We start from the raw sequence: 27,024 nt of genomic DNA, 5'->3' as shown, positions 1-27,024 counted from the left end.
AAAAAAAAAAAAACCAAAAAAAAAAACACCCAAAGAAACAAAAACAAAAAACCTTAGTAAGAATTAACCCCCAAAGAAAAATGAAAGGGCCAAAGAAAGACACATCTCAGCTAAGAACTGCACTGCCCTAACCAATATTATATCAACTATATGGAAGATGGAACAATAAAGAAGGGTATACTGTGGGAACTGAGGGGAGGGGGAAGAAAGCTAAGTCTCCATCTTTGAAGACAGGGAGTCAATGGATAATTCCTCAAACTGGAAATTAAAGTAGGAGCAACACAAGCATATCACAGCATTGAGAGATATAGAAATAAACACCAAAAGAATCAGCTGAAAGTTGAAAGTCTTGCCACTGGGAGGAGGAACTGGAGGGTAGGGAGAAGGAAAAAAAATTCTCATAACAACAAATCTTGTGGAAACCATGTGCAATGTGTGATGTTGATGACAAAAATTAAAACTTTTAAAAATAAACTATACTGCAGAGAAATAGGGCATTGGTTTTGACAAACCTGAGTTTAAATCTTAGCTCTGCCACTTACCTAGCTGTGCTTGAGGACATGTTATGTCACATTTCTCAGCCTTCATTTCTGTAATACAGGGAAATAATACCTACATTTTTTTTCTTTATAAATTTATTTTATTTATTTATTTTTGGCTGCGTTGGGTCTTTGTTGCTGCACGGGCTTTCTCCAGTTGCAGCAAGCAGGGGCTACTGTTCATTGAAGTGAGTGGGCTTCTCATTGCGGTGGCTTCTCTTGTTGCAGAGCTCAGGCTCTAGGTGCACGGGCTTCAGTAGTTGTGGCTCGTGGGCTCTAGAGCGCAGGCTCAGTAGTTGTGGCACACGGGCTTAGCTGCTCCACGGCATGTAGGATCTTCCCGGACCAGGGCTCGAACCCGTGTCCCCTGCATTGGCAGGTGGATCCTCAACCACTGTGCCACCAGGGAAGTCTCAATACCTACATCTTATAGGGCTATTATGCCGATTAAATTGGATGTGTATAAAGTTCTTATCACAGTGTCTGGCAGATATTAAAATGCTCAAAGTGTTAGTTATCTCCCTATCCTTCACTGATTCTGAAGCCAGAGTGATATAAATAGGGGAACTGGTTTGGAATCTTTGGCAGAAATTAAGGAGATACGTATACCTAGGTTTTGATGAAGTGACTGTCCTTATAGTCCATGATAACCAGGCAGCCAACAATCGTAAGAAGAGCCTACAGAATTGGCTTGGACCAAGCAGTTACAGAGCCCAAGAGTCAGAAAGTAGGAAAGTATAAAGTGAGATATTGCCAGATAAGGAGACCTTCAAACACAAGATCTTACCGATGAAGAGGGCCATGTGATCGTGAATGGCCATGCTGATAAACAGCTGACAGATGAGACAAGGCCCACGAAATTAAGGAAGTTTTATGTTAAGGACATCAATGAGTCCTCAACGTAGGTATCTGTCCTACTGAAGACAGTTGTAAAAACAAGAGAGAAATAATATAAGCCAGTCCTTAAACCACCTGGAAAATGGAAGTAGATCCTAGGAGGCTGAAGACTTCTAGGAAAAAGATATGGAAAACGTGATATAAATAAACAAAGGAGTATCCATGGTGCACAATTAGGTCAGACCAATCTTTCCACTCTTATCAACTTCTCCCACTACACACACATACTTCCATTTGTAGGCAAAAGATGAGAGACCCCGAGGACTTCTTACTCTTCCCTCCCTCCGTCACCACTCACCCTCACCACCCTGGCCAAATAAAAATCCAACTGGGAATAAAATGTCATCAAAGGAAAGCTAAGCTTCAGAGATGTAAAGAAATGTGTTTGAGGGGAAGGATAAAAGGAAATAAACTGAAAGTACGAAAGAATTCTCCTGGTCATTCCCCAAGGTGAACGGAGAAGGCAGGTGAAGTTATTAAAGAACAGATATGGGATGTGAGAGCATGCAGATATTTGGGAAAAATCAATAGTGATTACTTTGAGATCGGGAATCAACACAAAGTCTGATCTCTTTCCCTTAAGTAGCTTGTCTTTTTGGTTTTAAGCCATCATTCCAGCCTATCAAGTTTGTGTCACAAGCAAATTTGATATGTATGCCTTCTGTGATTAAACTACATTGAATAGAAGAGAAAAGGCTGAACTTTATAGCACAAAACCAACCTAATCAGTTTGGTTGGATTTTTTTTCCCATTGACATTTGACTCCTAGAGCTTACAGGGTACATTTTAGGTTCTTTGGCAGGAATTGTTCACTATTACTACCATCCACTCCTAATTCCTCCAACCTAACCACATGAATACCATACCAAAATAAATTTATGCCACAGCTAAAGTATTTTCTTGATTTGGTAGTATACTGTCAATAAAAGGAAATGAAATGAGCCTGCCATGATTAACTTTTAAGAAACTCAAGCAGGCTTCTACATAACAGCATTTTCTTTTCAACATATTCACAAACCAACGTCACGTACATAGTTAACGAAGTTGTCATCTATCCTGTTACTTTAAGTATCTACAAATGAATTTAAAAAAAAAAAAAAGGTAGCAGTATGGGGAAAAAAGCCTTAGGCTCACCTGAGACCTTAGAAGATCCCACTCTTTGAATGAGAAGTCTTCATAAAATTGATTATGCCATGATAGAGTGAGGGATGAGCCTGTGCTCACATGAAGAAAATCTCCAAACTATATCAACTCAAGTGGCCTCCACCACTTCAACCCGTACTACGGCAGATGAAAGTGAGCCTGCAACACCCATGGAAAAGAGATATACAATTTGGCCATACAACATCTAAAGCAATCTAAACACAGCTCTAGTTTTTTTTTTAAAGCAGTCTACTAACCCATTGGGTCTGGTACCTCCAGACTAGTGTGGTTGGAAATATCTATTACTGACTGTTACAGCAAAAGCCCATTTCTGAAGTTAATAGTCTTCTTAATTAAAAAAGCTGAAAGAGAACTGGACTGCTCACTGGTCACAGCTAAGCTTACTGGAATTTGTTCTTTTCACTCTGTCTACTTTTTCACATAGAGAGAGATGTGAGGAACAATATACCACAGAGATATTTGAGGAGAAACATATTTAACAGCTGACCTATTATCCTAACATTTCAATTCTAACTTTAGGGATTGAACTACATTAGGCAAATATGATATTTTTGATTCCGGAGCGCTCTTGAAGAAGAGACTTAGATTACAATCAGTTTTTCTTTACAGTGACTTTGTTAACAATGTAGTTTCCCATGGGCTGAAAGAGTGCTTTTGGATATCCCAAAAGTTATAGAAGTATGTCCAATTGCACTGCCCTACCCCACCCCACCTTTGCATCTAAGGATGACACACTGTTTTTCCCTAAGTCAAGACAGATAACCTGAAAAATAGGAGTCTATTTATAAAACAGTGAGAAAAATACTTGCAATCAGAGCAATACTCAAAAATCTACAACTTAAAACTCGCATATTATAAGGACCCAAAGGGAGATTAGGCCAAATACATTATATCATTCAAATGGCAGTATTCACATCAAAAGTACAATTAAGTACAGATGTTTAGTACTGGATAATCACATTAGATACTAATGGAAACCTTCCAGATTCATCTCAAATTTAATCCTGTTTCATGTTCAGAAATAAAATGACACTGAAAGTTTGTCTTCAAAATGTAAGAAAGGGGCTTCCCTGGTGGCGCAGTGGTTGGGAGTCCGCCTGCCGATGTAGGGGACACGGGTTCGTGCCCCGGTCCGGGAAGATCCCACATGCTGCGGAGCGGCTGGGCCCGTGAGCCATGGCTGCTGAGCCTGCACGTCCGGAGCCTGTGCTCCGCAACGGGAGGGGCCACAGCAGTGAGAGGCCTGCGTACTGCAAAAAAAAAAAAAAAAAAAAAAAAGTAAGAATGGAGGGGGAACCTATGGGCTAAGATGACTGTCATCACTTTTTACTAAAAATGGTGACCAGAACTAGGGCAAATTCCACCTGAGAAAAATCAAGGAACTACTCTCTAACAACTTAAGGACTTGCCTACCTGACCATAAGTCAAAATGTTAAACTATAAAATACACTACATAATTCCAGTTCTCTAACTTCAGGGAGGCTCAGGAACCACATGGAAGCCTGTGAAGCATTTTAATGCAGATTCCTTAACCTCACTTCCAAAGATTCTGATTCTGTAGCTCTGAAGTAGAGCCTGGACATGTATTTTGACAATACAGACCAAGAATTTGGAAATGAGCACTCTAAACATATTTTAATTAATGGAGGTTCAGCATATAAAATCATTAGCGTGGGTCAAATTATGTCATTATCCTCACATTGTACAATTTATAACAATGGTTTTCAACTTTTGGGGAAAATCAGAGAACCTTTTGAGAAACTATATGACCTTTCCACCAAAATATGCATGTATACACACAAGATTTCAAATACAATAAGAGGTTCATGCATCTTCTGAAAGCCCAAGTAAAGAAATGCAAGCTGGAATGATGTTACCTATTACATAGTTACACACAAAGTCAAGTGAAATTCTAGGTTCTTCAGTAAACATTTTGGGTTACTTTATACAAAGTATCTTTGATAATGGGCATAATTACATCAATTTCCCATAAGAATTATTTGGCATCCATAAAAACCGCTGGAAAGGTCAGGTTCAGCAAGAATCACTGTCATTCTCAAAAAGTTGTTTTCCTTACTCAAAAAAGCTTTAGTCATCACCAAGTTTCTAGCATTATAAAGAGGTGAAGAATCCTCGGCACATGAAACAATCAAAATAGGAATGATCTCCAATGCAAAAAGGTTTCCCATAGACTCCTATCAGAACTGTAAACATGTTTTACAGCTAAATTACTTGAATTGTAACTTTAAATATCATATAATATAGCACATAATATTTTACATGTTATCAGCATGGACAGAGCATCTTATGAAAACTGAAACAAATCTTTAAAAAGTTAAACTAAGACATTTACCTGAACTATCTATTTTAGCAATATCAAACAGCTCAAGTTCACATGGTATTTGCTAACTGGATTTTGAGGACTCTAATCAAGTAAGACTTTACTTAGCACTACATTAGTATCATTTCCATATAAAAAATGGGCTAAAGAGAAATTCAGACTGTTTAGTAAAAATGTTTTTAACAAGTAGCTTTAAAATAATAGAACTTGACAAAAGTTCAACTTATTAATGTATTAAGATTTTTTAAAACTCTGAAGTAGATATTATATTACATAGTAGAAAAAAACTCCCCAAAAGCCCCTGTCCAGGAAGAACAAGAAGGACATCAAGATGTTCTCAGCAATTTCCTCAACAGCAGGAAATGAAAGGCTGGAGATGCCAAGGCTTTGATCAGTTTACTTTTTTTTTTCTCTGAATAGGCTTACTCATTATTAACTGATGAAAGATAACACACATATGATATTAAAAACTAAAAATCTAATGGTTCTACTATCATGACTGTCAGTTAATGCTCAAGTAAGAAAAAAGTTCTTTTGGTTCCCTAGCTCTCTGGGGGGAAAAAAAAGTCTACCTACTGGACCATTTTAGAACTGTGTAGCTTTTATTTTACATTATTAACATCAATTGTAGGAAGCTGATTTACTGATTCAGATAATTATATCCTCCAGGGCAACACTATGCCCAATTTCATGCTAATGAAAAGTTTCTTTAGTTCTATAAATGGTCATGTTTCTTGCTTATTTCCACAACTCATTCAAATGATTGTTTCTACAACATAAAAATATAAGATGCACTGGGGCCCATCTTGGATTTTTTTCTTCTGATGAAAAACTAGCAGATTATTTCTAGGTGTAATTTAACTGAAAACACTACTTCAACTTCAAATTTATTTTAATGATATGTACAGAATTTAACAAATTACAATTAAAATGGAATCAGTTATGTTAATTACACATAACTTAATATCATGCAACACTGCATGGTAAAAACAACAGCTTCATTCATATACAAAAAAGTATTATTTTGAGACTTGTGATAGTATATTGAAATTTTTGACATAAGCTTTTTGTAAAGAGTATTTCATAAAAATTTAAAGACCTGATTAATCAGTTAATACATTATTAGGAAAGATAGTAAACATTACTAGTAAAGTGAGACTACAAGCAATTAACTTGAAAATTATACCAGATACAGGGTTGGATGTAGTCTCGTGAAATAAATGTTTGGTTAAGAAAATAGTTTTGAAAAAGATCTCATATTGAAGCTATGTATTAACTTTGTGAAATCAGGTTATATAAATCAATAGTCAAGTTTATTCAGTTAAAGAAAATATGCCTATCCTTTCTTATACTCATAAATAAGTACTTATACAGTCTTTATATTACAAGTGAAGAAAAATTCAATGTAAAAATATACTGCCAATCCACTTCTTATGGTTGAAATAGCTCTTTATCTACACATTAAACTGCATTGATGAAAATGTCCAATTCATATCACATTCAACCAGCATAAATATTTAAGCTGTATTGTTGTAAACAAAAGAGAAAAACAAATTCTTTTATTTCATCACTGGGTAACAATCTACTTCTCAGCTTAGAATGCTATAGAAAGGCTCAACATTTAATCAAATCCAAACCCACTGAACCTGGAGTAAACAAAGTGAATGTTTTCAAAGTGCATAATTTCCAACTCATCCACTTGTAATATTTATCCAATTCCAGTTCATCAGCGAGAAAATAAAATGTACTTAGCTATAAAAATACTAAGGAATGTTATTGAAAAGGAAAGGCTATTTGGTAGAAGTAACTACAAAAATAATTAGTTTAAATCTTCATAAAGCTTTAATGCAAGAACATCAGTACACTTTCTTTCCATAAACCTTAAAGCATGATCAATACCAAGATTTTAAATTTCCACCTTTCCAGTACTTGAAAAGAAGTTGCAATGAAGTGTCTCTTCAAAAAGCAAGAAGAATGATCATGCAGGTGTTACTCTGCTGACATTTGGGGACATGGATAACTCTGCTGGGTTGTCATCTCTGGCTCCACTGGCAGCAAGTACAGGCAAGGAGTTACTCTGAAATGCAGACGTTGGACAACTAGTCATGCCAACATTTTCATCTTCACCATTGTCTGAATCTGGTGTTGTAACTTCACTGTCCTGAAGCCCCAGGATCTCACAAACTGCTTGTGGCAACTCCTGAATAAGAAAAATCAAATATAAAACCATCATTCACCATAGAGGAAAAGTAATCACAAATTAACACTTCTATTTAATACTACATCTAAGCATTTGCTTTAACAGTGTAATTGTTATGCACCCTCTCAAACCATCCTTCTCCACTCCAAATGAAACCCTTAACCACTCTTTTTAATAAGTGGTTCTCTGACCTTCTATTCTGAATTAGCCACTCTCCACCCCATCCCACCACTCCCACAAGCATATTGTTTTCTAATATTTTGCATTTATTTCATTCTCCTTATTGACACCATCTTTCTCCCTCAATACACAGAAGTTCCTTAAACATAAAGAAGTATCTCACTGACAGGTTTTTTGGGTTTTTTAAAAAATTTATTTTGGCTGTGTTGGGTCTTCATTGCCGCACACGGGCTTTCTCTAATTGTGTCGAGCAGGGGCTACTCTTCGTTGCAGTGCATGGGTTTCTCATTGCGGTGGCTTCTCTTGTTGCGGAGCACGGGCTCTAGGTGCACAGGCTTCAGTAGTTGTGGCTTACGGGCTCTAGAGCACAGGCTCACAGTTGTGGCGCATGGGCTTAGTTGCTCCGCAGCATGTGGGATCTTCCGGGACCAGGGCTCGAACCCATGTCCCCTGCATTGGCAGGCGGATTCTTAACCGCTGCGCCACCAGGGAAGCCCTCACTGGCAGGTTTTGAACAGAACAGCTATCAACTAACTGTGTGTAAAACTGAACCAAAATAAATATTTGGAACCATGATCAAATGACACGAAGACCAAATAAGAATTCTCATAAAAAATATGAAAACCAAAATACATCAAAAGTCTAATACTTTGGTTTAAATTCAGAACATAACACATCAACTTTGCCTTGTTTTTAGAGATTATTAAGAGTTTGACTGATACAAATGTAATGACATAGACCAAATACTCTTCATTTAATTATTTCTGATTAGCATCTGTCTTTACTTAAAGATACTACATATTTAATATGAGGTCCTATTCTGTGTTCTTTGATTAGGTAATTTATCAATGCTTCTGCAGCCTCTTTATTGTTTTCATTATTTTTGTCATTTTGCCTTATTATTATATGTTTCCTATCTAGCATAATTAACCAATTGTTTTCAATTAAGTGCTGTAAATTTATAATGGTAAACAAATGCTAGCCAATGCTTTGTGTCTGCCTTCAACTTGCTGCCAATTTTACTTCTGAAAGGAAAAATTCTTTCTTGACCTCAATCCACCAAAAATATATGAACAAAAAAATCTTACAATTACTTAAAACACTGTATACCTTGCATTTTACCATCTGTAGAGAAATTGCTTCTGCCTTGCATAGTACATCTTCCACATCAATTTTCATGGACAATTCATTGATATGCTAAAATAAATCAATAAAATAAAATAACTGAAACTGAAACACTATTATATTCTACTATACAACTTATTACCAGTTATATTACACTGTAGATGAAATCCTTAAAATAAAAACACCCTCATACTACAAGTGAACAGGAAATTTAATATATCTTTCATTAGATCATTTCAAGTTTTAAAGCTAAAGAATAGCTAATAAGCTTACGGAACATTAAATCCAGCAGTTGTCCCAAGTCTACTATCTCAAGTTATAAGCAAAAGAATTATTTTTTTAGAAAACTGAACTACATAAAAGAGCACTTGCTGAATTTCCTTTTCTTCCTAATTAGCTAGGAAAAATAACTGGCAATACGTACTTGCTGAACTGTCATTCTCAGAGAGTCAGTCCTAGTACTGACTGTCATTGATAAAATTTAAATTACTTGAGGGATTCAATAATGTTCCAAGGAAATGTATGTATATCAATACCACCAAAAAGAGGAAAGAGCCAAAATATTAAAATTTAAGTTAAAGTAACAACTACCTTAAGTATTTCATTAAAGCCATAATGCTTTTCCATTATTTGCTGCTTTTCTGATTCCAGAATAGCACAACAGAGAAGAAGATGGAAATTTTTACATGGTAGTTCAGTCCACATTACCTATAAAAAATAGAACACCTATTTAGTAAACTCTATCAATTCTAAAATATTTTCCTCACAGATACAATGCCGAACTCTGAATGACTTCTGTGCAAAGCACGAGTTGCCTTGATGGGGTAGTCCACTCTTTTTCTAGTTAAATGAGGTGTGGGGAAGGAAAGTCTTACTTTTACCTACAAAGTAACTATTATATTAATAGTTAATATAATATTAACTATTATATGAATATGATGAGTTCCAAATGTGGCTCTTTAGGTAACTACAGTAACACTGAACCTAACCAGTATGATAAATGGTATTAACTAAGGAGCCACAGTCATGAGGTTAAAGTGTAAGGGCCAGAGGCATTTCCAGTGTTTTTCTGAACCTTCAGTTTTTCACTTTTAAATCATCTTCAGTCTCGGTGGGGCGGGGGGCGGGGAGGGGTACAGGGGAGCTAAATCATGGGAATAAAGATTCAGTTATACACTGCATGGAATTAAAAACACCCAGAGGTAGCTCTACATTCTAAACATCTTATTATATAACTCAGAATATCTCTGACAAAAACTGAATTGACCACCCAAAATTTATACCCAAATGTATAAAACATTTGATCAATAGCTGCACTTCTTCCTAAGTATAGCCAATGCCCTAAAACTTAAGTTCTTAATTTCCCCCTGGTTAATGTACCTAATAATATCTTTTTTAGAAAGATCAAAAGAGCCATGTAAACACTATTATTAAAGCATACCTGAAATGTTTTTACTTCTTTTACCAGAAGTAAATCAAGCAGAATAATTTTCAGACTAAATCCAATTCTTAAAAGTTTAATTACAATGCAATTAACCTCAAAAGTTTCATTAAAAGTTCCAATTTATTTGGTAAACACAGACTAAGGAGTTATTACAGCTATGTTGATAATTTTTTAAAAAGAAGTTGAGATAACAATTTAATAAAATTGATTAACTTTAAAATATGATTCTCGGTCAAGAACATGTGCGTTTTCCTTCTAATTTCAAACAAAGAAAGTGATCCTCCATAAAGTGGTGATCCTTCAATCAGTGCATCACCTTCTCTAATGGCAGCACAGTCACCAGAAGTACAGGAATCAATTTCCAGGTGTAAAAGCCTCAGGGTGCCCACTGTATACAAGTCTATTTATTATCCAAACAGATTATTTCCCCCATTCTTTCCTTGGGAATATTTCTGTCATCTTTACTTTTATAAAGACAAGGCATCAAGCAGTCATTATACCAATATTCTACTTCAAAAGCACATCCATCTGTTAACTTAACAATTAATAGATGTATAAGAAGAAAATAATAATTTTCTGTTTTTCATCAAGAGTTGCCCTGGGTGCAAGAGGGAATAAAAGGATATAAACCAAAAACATGATCATGAATATCCTCTAGGGAGGGGAAGAGGGAAATGGGGCTTGGGGTGGTGATTAAAGATATGAGCTATATCTTTAAATACTTTTTGTCTTGGAAAGAAAGAGAAAAAACCAGAAGTGGATACGGCAAAATATTTACATATGTTAAATGTGGATAGTGGGATATTTGTTATATTATTCTTAGTATTCTGCTGTAACTTAAAGTTCTTTAAAAAAGCAAAACACAAGTCAGTTCCCTCCCAATATTTCAGACTACAAATAAAGTACTATCTCAATTGACTGGCCTGCCAAAACTTCCTTAACTCTATTCAAATCTACACCCAAATGTGGCAGGGCCTCACATAAAGTCAAGCCTTCCAAGGAAAGAACACAGGCACAAGTGGTCCAGAGAACTGGTTCTGGGAAACTCCCTGGCACCCAATCGCACAAGGATTTGATTTACAGAAAAAAGCTCCAAAGACCACACATTCATTTCAAGATGGTTAATTTTTTTTTTTTTTAAGGAGAGACCACAAACCATTAGAATTTTCAGAACGTAACTGCTTTAGAAATTTCAGTCAAGATATTATAATCCATTTACACTCTACAGATACAAAATGTTTCCATAAAAAGTATTAATTTTTACAATAATTTAAGAACTTACCTCCCATAATCGAAGAATATCTAGAAAACTAAATTCCCTTTTAAATCTGATTAAAAGCCATCTGAAGCAAAAATAAAGGTATCCAGAGTCCTGGGATTCTACACAGAAAAAAATATATATATGGCTTACTCATGCTAATTATCTCAGAATACAGTGACCTATTTCAAACTCAAGTTTTTCTATTCATCTTAGGCTATTAAAAGTCCTATAAATTTAATTGCCTTTTACTAATTCAAGGAAACAATTTAAATTTGCAGGCTAACTTCTTTAAAAGAAAACCACCAAATAACAACAAATACAGTTGACCCTCCATATCTGCAGGTTCTGCATCCGTGGATTCAACCAATCATGAATGGAAAATTTTTGGAAAAAAAAAAATTTCCAGAAAGTTCCAAAAAGCAAAACTTGAATTTGCCTTGCCTAGCAACTATTTACATAGTCTTTACATTGTATTTACAACTATTCACACAGCAGTTATATTGTGTTAGGTACAATAAATAATCTAGAGATGATCTAAAGTCTACAGGAGGATGTGCATAAGTTATATGCAAATACTGCACCATTTTATGTAAGGGACTTGAGTATCCTCAGGTTTTGGTATAGGGGTGGCGGGTGGGTCCTGGAACCAATCCCCCACAAATAATGAGGGACAACTATAATTCACTTTATAAACAAACTGTTTTAAGGCAAAATTATACAAGGTCTGTTTGGTCCCACACTTTTATTCCTCAGAGGAACCCAGGCAACACTGGTAGAGTATATACATCTTTAAAAGAGCTCTTTACATTTTTTCTCTGTTAGTATTACCTTACAATTTGCTGGGTATAGTTTTGTTTCATTAAACTTACCTAAGTAACTGCAAAATCCACTGTCCAACAATCGAAGTAAGGTACTTAGCTGAATTAGCTGGGTCTTCATGCCTTGCATTTGTTCTTCAAAATTTTGATGCTTTAAAAAAAAAATGTTATCACATAAGTTATATTTAATAAATATTTTACAGTACATAATCACCGATAACTATGCCATGAATATAATGACAAATGCTGGATTTATACCACACTGGTTATATTTTAAAATCACAACTAATTAAAATGCTAAAGCAACATCAAAAAGGAGGAAAGAGAATCTTTGGTCTCAAACTAAGAATTATTTTTTCCCTCTATTCATTTTTTTTTTAGATAAAGAATAATGCAGAGACAGCAGGGGTAGACTGACTGATATATCAATACTTATTTCTTACGTCAAATAAGAGACTTGGTGAATGGAACACACATTGGAAAATAGACTTTTATCAAATCACTTCACTGTTAAATATTTCTTCAATTTAACATATGAAATAAAATTAATTTTAGCTTTAACATATCATGTTAAAGAATTAGCTAATTATTTCTTAGATTTGATGACATTAGGGAATCTATGAAGTCAAAACCATTTCATAACAACACTAACACAATCTATGCATTTTGCACTTTAAATTCCCCCGTAAGTGTAAAGGCTATATGATGTGTGATATTGCAACAGACTGCATACAGGAGTGGATATGCAAGTCAGCTGTGTTCTATTAAACTAAACTACTAAACTAAACATTAAAGAAAATGAAAAATGGAAAATAATCCCTCTTCTCAGTAAACTGTTTTGGAAAAGTTATTTTTCATTAAAAAAAATGTATGTATACCAAGATGTAGCAGTTTACTGTCATTTTTAGATGAATGAATAAATAAATATTTATAAATTTCCTAGCATTAATTTTTCATATGACAAACATCAATAGATATAACCCAATAGATATAGCCCAATAGATATAGCTCTTGGAATCCGCAATAATATTTAAGAGTGTGAAGGGGTCCTGAGATCATAAAGTTTGAGAACTACTGTGGTTACACATGTTTTAAATAATCTTTGAAGTTTAACAGATTCCCTACCAACACTTCAGTCAAGATTTGGGGATGGGGAGTGCACCAAAATAAAGGCTTTTTAGATGATTCTGATCCCTTTAACCCTAGTGTTCTAACCCCTTTATGGTGAACTACTGCGCTAACCTTTGTGAAAAGCCTAAGAACAACATCCCCTCCTTCACACTTCTTTTTTCGTTCCTGAGACAATAATAGTGCTTTATTAGAAGTATCCATCTGATTAGAAACCATTCATTCCTGGTAAAAAAAATTTTGAAAATTAAGGGCTACTGATTCTCAATAAAATGGCTTCTCTTCAGTGATTTAAATAGTTTAATTAGTGAACGAAATAGTTTAACAGACTAACGCAAGCCTTTGGGATATAGTTTCTTCACATTTCCCACATGGAACTATAAGGGAAAGGCAGAATTAACTCTTTGATTAACAGCATAATTTTTGTTGTGACATGACCAAAAGCTAAAATTGGTTTGGAAGTACCAACATGGCATAGCCACTGCTACCCACTCTGCTATAAAAAGCAGCACTCCCAAAATGACAGAAGCCAACTTCAGAAAAGTAGCTACTCCTGGAGAAAGGGCAATGAGGTCAACAGTGGATATACACAGGGCATCAAGTGTAACTGTAAATAAATATGTGTGTGCATACATATACATAGGAATGCACATATGCATGCATGCATACATATATGTATATGTACATGTATACAGGTGTGTGTGTGTGTATATATGGATGGGGGTGAGAAGGAAGGGTGGGACAAAACTATATGGCAAAATGAATGGTGGCTATAAGAAAGTTCGTCAGATCATTCTGCAAATATTTCTATATTTCGAAAACAAAGTCTATGCCTAGACCTACATTAGATGTGAGTAAATATCAACAAAAGTAAATCTACAGACACTGAATTCAGCTTCACTAAAGTAGTTAAAACTTATGTTAAATAAATCCATAAAACAAAAAGGAGTCAAACAGCAGCACAGATTCAAGGACACCAAAACAATAGCAATGCAGTGAAAAATAATTGTGCGGATTATTTTGATTGTAACTTACTGCCCTTTCATTCAAATATTATGAAGCAAAAGATGTTAGTAGACAATATATTAAGAGATCTTTTTAGAATAAAGACTAGAAAAATCCCCAGACCATTCTCAATGGAAAAGGCAAACAGAGAACATTTACTATGAAAGAGACAGAACAAAGAACTTGAACCTTCATACACAAAAATGACAAATAGACTGTGAAGTGGTACACTGCAGATGTTCAGAAAGTAGTCTTTACATTTGACACCTAAATACATGCACACATATGCATGTATGTATGTATTTGGCACCACAAGCCAATATATTTGAACATGCCAATATTAGCTCAGTTTTATGAAAACTATTACTGTAAAACACTAAATGCCGTGTGTTTGTGCTAATTCTTGGAATACCTACTGTAAGTAGAGGTCTAAACTAAGCACTGGGGAAATATTCATGTGTTTATTCTACAAAAATCTGTTGAACAAAAACCTCATGTCAGGCATTAGGAAAATTCTGGAAGCATATCAGAGAACTAGTTAAACAAAGACATGACCCCTTTATCAAGGTGCATACTAGCTCTAGTGAAAAGAGGATAAACAACAAAAACACAAGGAAAGCAGACAACAGTTTCTAAACAATTAGTTATCAGTTGTACAGACCTTTATAACAAATGCCTCAGGTTTCTAGAGCACCTGGGAGTAATTGGAACTAAGAAGGCAGGTAAAATCAATCAATCAAAAGGTAAGGAATACAAACTATGATATTACCATATTACTGCAATTAATAATCTTTCCAAATAATCCAAAAACATTAATTCATGGTATCTTATCAAGTATGGAAAAGAACTAGGAGAAGTGAGGATGAGTTGGAACCATGGATAAGAGACTTGAGGAAACAGATAAAATTGGGACAAATTAGAAGGGGAAACAAAAAACAGGCAAGCAAGAGAGGAAGAATAGAAGTAATCAAAAAATAGAACTAATCAAAAAATTTCACATCTGTATCCCAGACTCTCCACTACAGGGAAACATTTTATATGACTACATATTCAAATCTTTATTCCCTTGCAAGCAAGCCATTTCAATATCCAACCATCAAGGCCCAGCAACAAGTATATTTATTTTATTTTGAAACAGTACAGTGACCTATGTAGTCAGGTCTTTGGATTTCATACGCTTTTATATGCTCTTAGCCCCTTTGCTTTTTTTTTTTTTTTTTTTTGCGGTATGCGGGCCTCTTACTGTTGTGGCCTCTCCCGTTGCGGAGCACAGGCTCTGGATGCACAGGCTCAGCGGCCATGGTTCTCGGGCCTAGCCTCTCCAAGGCATGTGGGATCTTCTCAGACCGGGGCGCGAACCCGTGTCCCCTGCATCGGCAGGCGGACTCTCAACCACTGCGCCACCAGGGAAGCCCGCCCCTTTGCTTTTTTTTTCCCCTTTCTAATAGATTACTTGAGAAGACTGTTCTATTTTCCTGTTAATACTGTACTATTGTCCTAGAACTCTGTCTTCAAGATATATCAATGATAATAGATAAAATGTTCCTTATAATAATATGTATATATAGACACAGTTCAACTCTAATAATCGCATGCTTAGGAAAAAACTAAGAAGCTGTCAACATTACAAATAGTTCAAACACATCTGGAGAAAAATCAGCCACTATAATGACAAAATACAAAATGTTCACAAAAGGTAAGGATATTACTTGGCATGACTAAGCTTTATCTCTGAAACAGATGATATGAAAGTTCAACTACTTCACAAGAACTGAAATCATCTATTTCATCAATATTCTATAATGACTCATGGTTCTTCTGCAGATCATAAGCATTTACCAATATTAAATGCTGATTATTCAGCATTTAATCCTGATTATTCCTGTTCTATAGGCACTTACTATCTACTTTTTGTATTAAAAACAATACCAGTATTTCCAAGCCTCTTGAAAAGGCTATTTAAAAAAGAAACAAACAACATAGAGCAGTTTTTTTAAGTTCTACCATAATTGGCTAAATATAAACATCAATCTTATAAGATTATTATGCAACTAAAATTTTCAGAATTAGTTTGGAATGGAACCTTACCATTTGGTCCATGTAGGAGGCAAAGCACCAAAAGGCATCTACTTCATTTTCCATCACATATAAAAGAGGGGAAAGTAAGTCACTCATTCCTTGCACATATCCTAAGAAGAACAGAAAAAACTAATCATATCTCTAAAAACCTAAGCTTTATGTACCCATCTGTGCATACCACCACCATTTCACTTAAAACTGCATCGTTTTTCTTGGTTTCAGAAACTGGTCGATACTGATGTTTGTAAGGAGGAGGAAATCTAGCAATCAGGTGAGAAAGGTGAGTTGTTTTGTACTGAGACGTCAACAGATACATAACTGCTAGTATGTGTCTTAGTGTAGATATCATTATCAAGAGAGGGTAATATTATTAAAAAATAATGTGCAAAAGCATTATGATAAAGAAGAGGGGTGAAGGGAAACCCAGAGGAATATCAAATTTAATAAATATTAAAAAAAAAAAAAGTCAAAGGGAAGAAAGCTGCAAGGCCAGAGTAGTCAACCACCACCAAACTACGATGAATAAGCCCAGTAAAATAAGAACTAAAAAGGGTCCAACTGCTTTATCAACCAGACACTGGTAATCTACCCAAAAGGAATCACAACAAAATTACCTCTTTTAAGTGGTTGTATTTATGTTCTCTTTCTTTTTTCCTTTTGCTGTTACTCTAGACCCAACCAATGCTAGCAAATTGGGCTTATTTAATCCAATCAATATTTTGTACCTAAAGCTACCATCTTAACCACCTTTCTCTTGTGCTCTTATAATTTCTCATCATGACACTAATTTGCAGCGCTAGATTAATAGAAAAATTGGAAAGTTAAAGAATCAGGCCCCTCACTTAAAAAACAAACAAAAAATCTTAGTTTTGCTTTTCACCTGACCATGTCAAACGTCTTATTTTTTAGTTCCATCTTATAAAATCCTCAATTTTCTTAATTGTTTTACAATTAGATTTCAGACTTAAGATACAGATTCTTGAATCCACAAAGGGACAAGAGCTCTTACTAAGCCTTTTCACATACATATCATTCAACTTTGGTAACTTTTGTACATTCATTAAAGTTACATAGAGATTTTTTTCCCCAGTGATAGCTTGGGAAGTCTGTGGAAAACATACAGTCTTTCATTCGCAGAACCAACACTTACATTCTTATCGTTCACCAATATCTGTGTGCAATGAAGCCATTTAAAACAGTATACATTTTTAAAAGGGAGGGGATACTTCTGCTTGCAGTTATACATAATTTTACATCACTCTTCCTATTCTGGAAGACAACTTTAAAAATGACCCCAGGAAGCATGTAAGCCAAAGTCTCTTGAGAAAACTCAGATTAAAAGTATAACAGAAAGAGACAGTTCACTTCAGGATCTCCTTACACATAAAAGTTTAGCTCTATCTGCTCTTAGCCTCTACCCTGTTGAAATGGAGCAGGACCCTACGGTCCTTGCACCCCACATCCTCAACCTGCCTTTTGTCTGTGGAAAAACTTTAGCCAAAGAATAAGTTTAATCAGAGAAGTGAGAAAATGCTGAAACAAAGGAAAACAGTCAAAGGAGACCAAATAATAATAGTTCAGTCATTAAGCACAGTCAAGGATCTTTAGTTCCTTCTTAAGAGCTGTAGATAATATTCTGAGCCATATCCTGTGAGCTGTCTTAAAGAAACTGAAACCCCCAGCAGGTGGAAGAAGTTAACTACATGATGACCAGGCTGCAGCCATGAGCTGCCACAATTCTGAGAACTGGCCTCAAAGAAATGGAAACAAACCGACCCTAGAACTGAAGATTAACTGTACCTAAAACAATCAAGATGATGCTGATCAGACCACCGATGACCAATTTCAAGATGACTGTCAGAGCTGACTGTGCTGTTTCTGCATGTAGCCCCCTCCCTCCGTCTATAACAGCTCTTGCCCACTGACTGTCAGTGGTGGGAGTCGGCCTCTGGACAGACGTCTGCCCTTACCACCCCCCGACCCCCACACTGACAGTATCCAAAACAAAACAAACTTTCCTTTCCGCCAACCTGGCCTCTTTATTGGCTTTTGAGCAACGAGCAGCCGGACCCCACTTTCAGTTACAATACCATCTACTGCTACGCCTAATCCCTCCCAACCTCACTATGTCTACACTACACCCTGCGGAAAAGTAAGTCTCTACGCACGTTAGCACACACACAAAAAAACTTAGGTTCCCATGGCAGGTATCCAATTATTACAGTACCAAACAATGGAGTTACCAAGACATTTAGAGAAAAGTGCTAGAAAAAATGGCATACGACATGATATCTAAATGTAAGCATTTATACAAATTTATTACAGATGCTTTTTTTAAAATAATACATACGACATGATTAATTCTGTGTGTCAACTTGAGTGGGCCACAGGATGCCCAGATGTCTGGTTAATCATTATTTCTGGGAGTATCTGTGAACGTGTTTCTAGAAGAGATTAGCATTTGAATTGGTGAACTGATTAGAGCAGATGGCCCTCAGCAATGTGAGGAGGCATCACCCAATCCACTGAGGACCTGAATAGAATAAAAAGATGGAGGAAGACTGAATTTGCTCTCTGCTTGGCTGGTTGAGCTGAGACAGCGCTTTGCCCTCAGTGCTCCTGGCTCTCATGCCTTCAGACTCAGGACTAGCATCTACACCACTGGCTCTCCTGCTCTCAGGTCTTTAAACTACACCACCAGCTTTCTTGAGTCTCCACCTTATAGATGGCAGACTGTGGGACTTTTCAGTCTCCATAATCACATGAGCCAGTATCTTATAAGAAATCTTTTTTTTTCTTTACTTCTTTCCCTGACTAATACAACACTTTTAAGAAAGAATAAGTAGGTTAGAAGGAAGACTAGACTGTTATCATCAGAACTTTCCTACATGGCAATGACACAGTGAAAGCAATGACAAATATAAAAGCTAAACCAATTAAAGCATGAAGGAAATTTATGTGAATTCAACAAAGTGGAAAAGAGTACCACTTTCCTGGGTCTGACCACATATAGTCTGTAACAGAAATATTTCAAAGCATGCTGTTCGAAAGGTTTACAAAGCACCTTTCCTCTGGGGGGGGAAGTGCTTTATTATAAAGTTATAATGAATAAAAATGTCTAAGAAGCTAATTTAATCCTTTAAGTCTTCAGCTTTCATACGGGATCACTACCATAAAGTTTTAGTTAAAGCAAGCAGTCAAATTAATCTTCATATTCTTGTTGCTTTTAATCTATTTTATTTTATACATGATGTTCTTTGGGGTATGTCATGAGTTGTGGGTGTGGAATTAATGTACAAATTCCTTTTAATTAAAGAAAGATTAAAGCTGTTTAAATTAGCATTCAGTGATGCTCAAATTCTGCACTAGTGCTGACCGATGTGCATCTTAATCAGCACTACTACAATTTCTGAAGTAGTTCCCCAAAATTATTTTCATAGCAAAGTTGTTTCAGTGTGGAGGTGTGAGAAATGAACTCCTTACCATCCTAGTGTACACATTCTTAAAGAGAAAAGAAAAATTTCATCTATATACAGGTGAACATTCCAGGTTAACTGAAGCTTATTCGGTTATTAGAGGATCAATTTTATTTTTTTAAATCTTAAGAGGTGGAAATCATTTTTTTTTTAACTAGACACTCTCCTGCCTTCTTACATACAGTATTTTGTGTATAATTTAACCTTTTACTGCTTATTCAGGATCAGATTATGAACATACACTGTAAAAAAAAAAAAAAAAAAGATACCTCCCATAGAAACAACTTAGATATAGTGTCTGCACTAACTAAAAATTACTCTTCCTTGAGTTCTTCTGTCTGCTTTTGTTAATTTTTATCTTCTTCCTCACTATTAATGAAACTATATTCAACACAAATACACCTACATCTCATCTATGGGCTAAGAAGCCAAACAACTCAATAGGAAAGAATCAACTATAAGAGTAAATTTACAGCCCGGATTACTTTGCTATGAGTAAAAAGCAAGAAATTTGGTCCAGTGCTTTATGAAAACTACCCTGGCTTCTCCCAAGGCCAGAGTTCTTAATAAAATCCCTGGGTATGTTTCAAATAATTTAAAGTATTTGACTGGAAAGAATGTGGCGTTAATATAGACAAACGGGAACAGCAATTTATCCAAATAGCTGGTCTGGGACCCAGTTCCTGAAAAAACTGAGCATTCAGGAACTCCTTCTGAGAATATGCATTAATTCCTATCTCAAAATTACCAACTTAGAGTACAGGGCAATGCCTCTTGTTCCCTAGGACGACAGCCCTATTCCCCACAGTGGTTAACAGAAACTAAAATGGTAATGGGTCAGGGTGCTGAATGTGTAGAGGTAAGAATGCCAGGCTGCAATAAAGACCTGGGTCTCTACCCCCAGTCCAATATTTACTACTTGTACAACCCTGAGTCACAGTCTAAATCAATATAACTTTACTTATATAGTGGGGTTATTTCCCCACTTCTTCAAGAGGCTTCTAATAGAATCAAAATTGAAATCAAAATTAAGTAATAACAACATTCTGTAACCTAAGAAGCAATCTACTAATATTTTCAACAATCCAATTTGAGGCTCACTATAGGTGTGATAGACAGGACTGGCTACATTTCACATTTTAAAGAGAAATCTGTGATATTCAACTACTGTCACCAGAGGCTGATGCCTCAAGATCCACAACAGAGTTTACATCTTCCCCTAACTTACATATAAGAATCCAAAAGGAATTCTTTTGGATCAAGTTCTCTTGTCCCTTAAAATATTGGTTCCTTAGGCTTTCTATCCCTTAGCATCGCTTCCCTATGCAATCCCCCCAACTCCCACCACCAACCCCAGTCTTTCCAACTCATTCTTGGTAGAAAACAGACTAACCAAGAAAAGAGAGTAAAGCTCCACATGCCCTAGATAATTATATGCACCATTTGTCTATAATATCAAATCAGCATTTTTCTTCACAAGGGATAAGCCTATCAAAAAAAGGTTCCCAAACTTTCTCAATTCACAGTACCCTTAGTGCTTCAGGAATTGTTTTCCAAGGCACCCCTAGGCTCAAAAATATTACTAACAATTTCCATTTATTAAACAGATCCAAACAACTTAATTAATATTTATATCCTATTTAACTTAGCACCTGTTGGGCACTACACTACTCAAACCTTGGAATCCAATTGGATGCCACCATCCTCATCTATTTTCACACAGTACTTGCTTATCATGGCAAGGCCAAAAACTCTGCTTTGTAAAGATATAACTTCATCAGAAGGAGTCTGGTGATCTAATGATGAAACCCTGAACTACTCCAGTTAGTAGTTAGAGCAGTGTCCTACAGATGTCACTATATTTCCCTCAAATATTTAAAATATCCCACATTGTCCCCATGAGTTTGCATGAGCAACCCAGTGCTCCTTGGTGCACAATTTGGGAACCAAAGCCTTTTAAGTTTCCAGTCCTCTGTGGAACACCCCTATAAAAACTAGGCCACAGAACTATTTACATGTTCCTAACAGGTTAATAAATTTAAATTCTAAAATAAACATACATAATATCTTTAAATTAGGATGTTAGAGGAGAACTTACCTAAATCAAAATCATACATACAGTAGGTCATCAAAATGTCATGAAGCAAAATCAACCCTGGATTATCTTGGCCTTCATAAAACTTGTTTGTTCGATCTGTTCTGTTAACATCTTTTTCTGAGGAAGAAAATCATCACATATTTGAAAACCTTTAGAATAACAGATTTTTATAAAGCTCACGTCTTACAAGTACAGTTATTCTTCTTGTTATTAATCTTACTCTCTTGCCAAGCTTTTAAAATGAAAAAATTCATCAAATTCCATTTCAGATATGCAATAAAGTAACATTTTGGAATTTTTTTCCGAAGTCAGTCAACCTCCTCTTGGGTATATTTTAAAATATTTTTCAATTTTTATCTAAACATAGAAATCTTTTAATTGAATAGTAGGAAATACATTCAATTAATTAAAACCAACACCAAGTAATAGTTCACATTAGTTAGCAATAAAAATGCCAGTCATGGGCTTCCCTGGTGACCCTGTGGTTAAGAATCTACCTGCCAGTGCAGGAGACATGGGTTTGAGCCCTGGTCCAGGAAGATCCCACATGCCACGGAGCAACTAAGCCCGTGTGCCACAACTATTGAGCCTGCACCCTAGAGCCCGTGAGCCACAACTACTGAAGCCTGAGCGCCTAGAGCCTGTGCTCTGCAACAAGAGAAGCCACCACAATGAGAAGCCCGTGCACTGAAACAAAGAGTAGCCCCCGCTCACTGCAACTAGAGAAAGCCCGTACAGCAACGAAGACCCAAAGCAGCCAAAAACAAATAAATAAAATAAATTTATATATATAAAAAAATGCCAGTCATGAATACATGTGATAGGCAGTATTATTTGAAAACAGTAATGAAAAAAGTTACTATGCAATCAAGTCTAATCAAACAGATTTGTTTCATTCATAATTGCTTCATTCATTATGAGAAGTACTGTCAACTTCTTTGTCATGTTCCATAACCATCTTTAGGACAAATTACTTCTTTATTCTCATATATACATTATTCAGTTTACATATAAAATAAATAAATAAATAGTTTACATATAAAATAAGCAATCTATTTTAATTTTGAAAAAAAAAAGAAAATCCACATTTTTCTGGAAATGATTTTAAGACATTAAAAAGTTTTAGAAACATCACCAAGAGTGTATCTCAAGTTGTACTGACAATTCAATTAACAAACACTGATACCTGCTAGATGCATCTTGTTGTGAAACAACTAAAAAGGCATTCCCCAAACTTCAATCCCTCAGTAAATTATGAAAAAATAATTTAAAGAAATTTAAAGTGATTAATTTACTCTATAATCAATTTTGTTTAAAAGTTATAACTGTCCTCTCCCCCCATTAAATTTAATAATCTGAAAACATTCTCAATAATTGTTGTGAAGAGATGAGGAGGTATTTTACAACAAAGCAATCTAAACTCATGACATGAGTTTAGATTCTATAAGGGCATTTTAAAAATCAGCAGAACAATATTCTAGCTTTTTGTTGAGCTATCTTAAAATAGCTTAATAAATATAAATATAGCATATATCTATAGAACTGTGAATACATTTTTCAAACAAGGAAAAGCAATACCAAAAAATCATGCTATAAATGTCAAATTTTATTTAAAAACACCAAAATGTTTCATTCTCATATCATAGTTGATAGAGGTACATAAGTTATTTTTTATTAACTCAAGGACAATTTACATAGTCATAATGCCAATACAGAATATCTGCATTAACAGGTGTTTTAAACACAGTAAAAAGTTATTTGTGCCCTCATGAACTGTCTCTCTTTCCTCTTGTATAGTTATTTAGTACTGACATGCCAGGCAGAAACCAAAACGTATCAACAATGATATCAAGGGACTTCCCTGGTGGTGCAGTGGTTAAGAATCCGCCTGCCAATGCAGGGGACATGGGTTCAATCCCTGGTCCAGGAAGATCCCACATGCCATGGAGCAACTAAGCCTGTTCACCACAACTACTGAGCCTGTGCTCTAGAACCAGGGAGCCACAACTACTGAAGCCCGTGTGCCTAGAGCCCGTACGGTAGTTCTATTTTCAGTTTTTTGAGGAACCTCCATACTCTTTTCCATAGTGGCTCCACCAATTTACATTCCCACCAACAGTGTACAAGGGTTCCCTTTTCTCCACATCCTCACCAACATTTGTTAGTTGTGGTCTTTTTGATGATAGCCTTTCTGTCAGGTATGAGGTAGTATCACACTGTGGCTTTGATTTGCAATTCTCTAATGGTTAGCAATGCTGAGCATCTTTTCACGTGCCTGTTGGCCATCTGTATGTCTTCTTTGGAAAAATGTCTACTCAGGTCTTCTGCCCATTTTTTAATTGGTTGCCTGGTTTTTCTGAGCTGTTTATATATTTTGGATATTAACCAATTATCAATCCCATCATTTACAAATATTTTCTCCCATTCAGTAGGTTGTCTTTTCATTTTGTCAATGGTTTCCTTTGCTGTGCAAAAGCTTTCAAGTTTAATTAGGTCCCACTTGTTTATTTTTGCTTTAGTTTCCTTTGCCTTAGGAGACAGATTCAAAAAAATATTGCTACAATTTATGTCAAAGAGTACTCTGCTTATGTTCTCTTCTAGGAATTTTTATGATTTCACACCTTACATTTAGGTATTTAATCCATTTTGAGTTTATTTTTGTATATGCTATGAGGAAATGTTCTAATCTCATTGTTTTATACGTAGCTTTCCAGTTTTCCCAGCACCATTTATTGAAGAGACTGTCTTTTCTCCATTGTATATTCTTGCCTCCTTTGTTGTAGATTAACTGACCGTAAGTGCATGGGTTTGTTTCTGGGCTCTCTATACTGTTCCACTGATCTATGTGTCTGTTTCTGTGCCAGTACCATGCTGTTTCAATAACTGTAGCTTTGTAGTATAGTCTGAAGTCAGAGAGCATAATACCTCCAGCTTTATTCTTTTTTCTCAAGATTGCTTTGGCATTTTGGGGTCTTCTGTAGTTCCACATTAATTTTAGGATTATTTCTAGTTTTGTGGGAAAATGTCATACATTTTCAACCTCTTCTTGCTCTCTCCTCCTTCTGGGACCCCCATAATGCAAATGTTGGTATACTTCATGTTGTCCCAGTGGTCCCTTAAATTGTTCTCATTTTTTAAATTTGTTTTTCTTTTTGCTATTCTGATTGGATGATTTCCATTATCCTATCTTCCAGACCACTTATGTGTTCTTCTATATCAGCCAGTATGCTATTAATTCCTTCTAGGGTGTTTTTCATTTCAGTCACTGTATTCTTCAGTTCTGATTCTTTTTTTATATTTTCTAGCTCTGTGTTAAAATTCTCACTATGTTCATCTATTACTTTCCTTACTTCACTTAGCATTCTTACTACTAATACTTTGAATTCTTTATCTGGTAAATCGTTTATTTCTATTTCATGACTATTTTCAGGGGTTTTCTCTTACTCTTTCGTCTGAGACAAATTCCTGTGTTTTCTCATTTTGCTTAACTTTCACCTAGTTTCATAGAGAAATCGTTTAAGGGTGTCATTATGTGGGAGAACTCCTATACAGCTAGCGTGTGCCCAGTGGCTTTGGAGGGAGAGCTGGATTTGACTTGAACATGGGTCACATCTTTCCTGAGAGCATGCTGGTAGCTATCACCTTGGTAGGAGGTGTGGTTGGAGATGAAGGGCCTAGGGCCAGAGCCAGGTGTGACCTGGGGTTTCCCCTCTGCTTGGTGGCTGTCACCTCCCTTTTAGGGCCAGGGCCAAGTCCAAGCTCGCTTCCTCCCCTCGGAGTGTGCACCCCCATGTATCTCCTCCACTGGGGACAGTGCTGGAACAGGAAGGGCTGGTGTGGGCATTCCGAGTGTGTAGGGGCATGGGCTACGGTGGTCCAGCAAGGGTCATACATTCACACTGCTTCTGATGTTCTGCCTGTGTAAGTGCCAGTAATGGCTGCCCCCCACCCTGCTCATATGCTGCTTCAGGTCTGAGCTGCTTCTGTGTCTCACAGCCGATCTTCCAAGTGGGGCTGGGGTGTTTGCTTAGCTCAAGCCAGGGTGTGCACTGTGGCGGTCACAGAAAACCAACCAGTCACTTGTACAGTCTTCAATCCACCCCCTCCACCTTGCCTCAGGAGCAAGAAAGCATGTGCACATTCCTCAAGAGCGGAGTCCAGGCTTCCCACAGCCCTCCTGTTAGTCTCACAGCCCTCCAACCAGCCAAGAGGGCTTGTCTTCCCTCTGCTGGACCCCAGGACCGGGGTGTCCAATATGTGGCTCAGACCACTCATTCCCCAAGGAGGCTCTCCACCCACGTAATCTCCCTTTTCCTCTGAGTCTCCTCCCAAGGACACAGGTCCCAACTTCATCACTTCTCTTTCCTTCCCACTCAATATCGTGTGTTATCTTTCTTACTATACAGGAGTCTTTCTGCCAGTCTCCAGTTAGTTTTCAGTGAGAATTGTTCCACATGTAGATGATTTTTGATGTGTTTGCGGGGGAAGGTGAGCTCTGCATCCTCTACTCCACTATCTTGATCTCCTCCTCTCTGAGAGAAAGTTTTATAACCTTTATTATCTGGCCCAAGTTCACAACAATGTCAGCTTTCTTGGAGGGCTAGAGAGCCAGATAGAGGCTTTGCAGCTAGAAAGAGTGCCCAAATCACATTCTGAAGGCTGCCCTAGGAGGTTCTAGGTATTTCTGTGGTAAGAATCTTTGCCACAAGCCTCTGATTTTTCATTTGGGCCCTAACTCTGTAGTATATACCTGCATTTCTTAAATCTTATCAACACTTCCATGCAACCCTCTCATGCATTTTCAAAATTAAGAAAAAATTACCAATAAGACTTCTATAATCTCTTAACCTCGAATTTCTCTTCTCCTGTTCCTCGCTGACAGATTTCCACTGTAGTTTCATTCTGAAGTATTCATCACTATAGAAAACAATTTTATACCAAAAAAGGTTATTTGAACACCTAAAAAACAAATTTAATGTATCAAAGCATTTATGGTGCTAGTGAGATGTAAATTTATAAATATGACAGTGAAATGTTTAAAGTTACAATCAAAGGAAAAATAAAATAACCTTATACATGTCATAAACTTTATTTAAACTACTAGAATAATTTAGATATGATTTTAAAGAAACATTTACTTCAGTCCTTAATATCAGAACTAAAATTATTCCAGTCATTAAATACTTTAGCCACTAAAGTTTCCAAATAATTACAAACCTATGAGATTTTTTTTTTTTAATGTGACATAAGAGTACCATTTTCCAACCAG

The 27,024-nt window shown here is 36.1% G+C and overlaps 2 protein-coding genes across 4 annotated transcripts in view; both read right to left on the bottom strand.

Annotated features, from left to right (window-relative positions):
- TPH2 (tryptophan hydroxylase 2) overlaps positions 1-3,704 on the bottom strand; it is a 107,478-nt gene extending 103,774 nt beyond the window's left edge. Inside the window, exon 1 of the mRNA XM_029206470.1 lies at positions 2,571-3,704. The gene's annotated coding sequence lies outside the window, so the exon portion shown is untranslated. The remainder of the gene's footprint in view (positions 1-2,570) is intronic.
- Positions 3,705-3,829: 125 nt separating this feature from the next.
- TBC1D15 (TBC1 domain family member 15) overlaps positions 3,830-27,024 on the bottom strand; it is a 66,387-nt gene continuing 43,192 nt past the window's right edge. Inside the window, exons 11-19 of one of the 3 annotated variants that reach the window (XR_003791168.1) lie at positions 26,578-26,672; positions 21,756-21,872; positions 16,191-16,291; positions 12,021-12,120; positions 11,173-11,270; positions 9,038-9,154; positions 8,432-8,518; positions 6,860-7,141; positions 3,830-3,850 (exon numbers count right to left, since the gene is read on the bottom strand). Coding sequence is in view for 2 of the 3 variants with exons in the window: in XM_029205926.1 (XP_029061759.1) it covers positions 6,920-7,141; positions 8,432-8,518; positions 9,038-9,154; positions 11,173-11,270; positions 12,021-12,120; positions 16,191-16,291; positions 21,756-21,872; positions 26,578-26,672 (937 nt within the window). In the remaining variant the exon portion in view is untranslated. Of the gene's footprint in view, positions 3,851-5,813; positions 7,142-8,431; positions 8,519-9,037; positions 9,155-11,172; positions 11,271-12,020; positions 12,121-16,190; positions 16,292-21,755; positions 21,873-26,577; positions 26,673-27,024 lie in introns of those variants that run through there. The other 2 variants (XM_029205926.1, XM_029205927.1) reach the window with 2 other exon arrangements.

Source organism: Monodon monoceros, unplaced genomic scaffold, assembly GCF_005190385.1.
Source record: "Monodon monoceros isolate NGI ecotype Baffin Bay Population unplaced genomic scaffold, NGI_Narwhal_1 Super_Scaffold_6, whole genome shotgun sequence".
Taxonomy (NCBI): domain Eukaryota; kingdom Metazoa; phylum Chordata; class Mammalia; order Artiodactyla; family Monodontidae; genus Monodon; species Monodon monoceros.
This window is presented reverse-complemented; position numbering and strand designations above follow the sequence as displayed.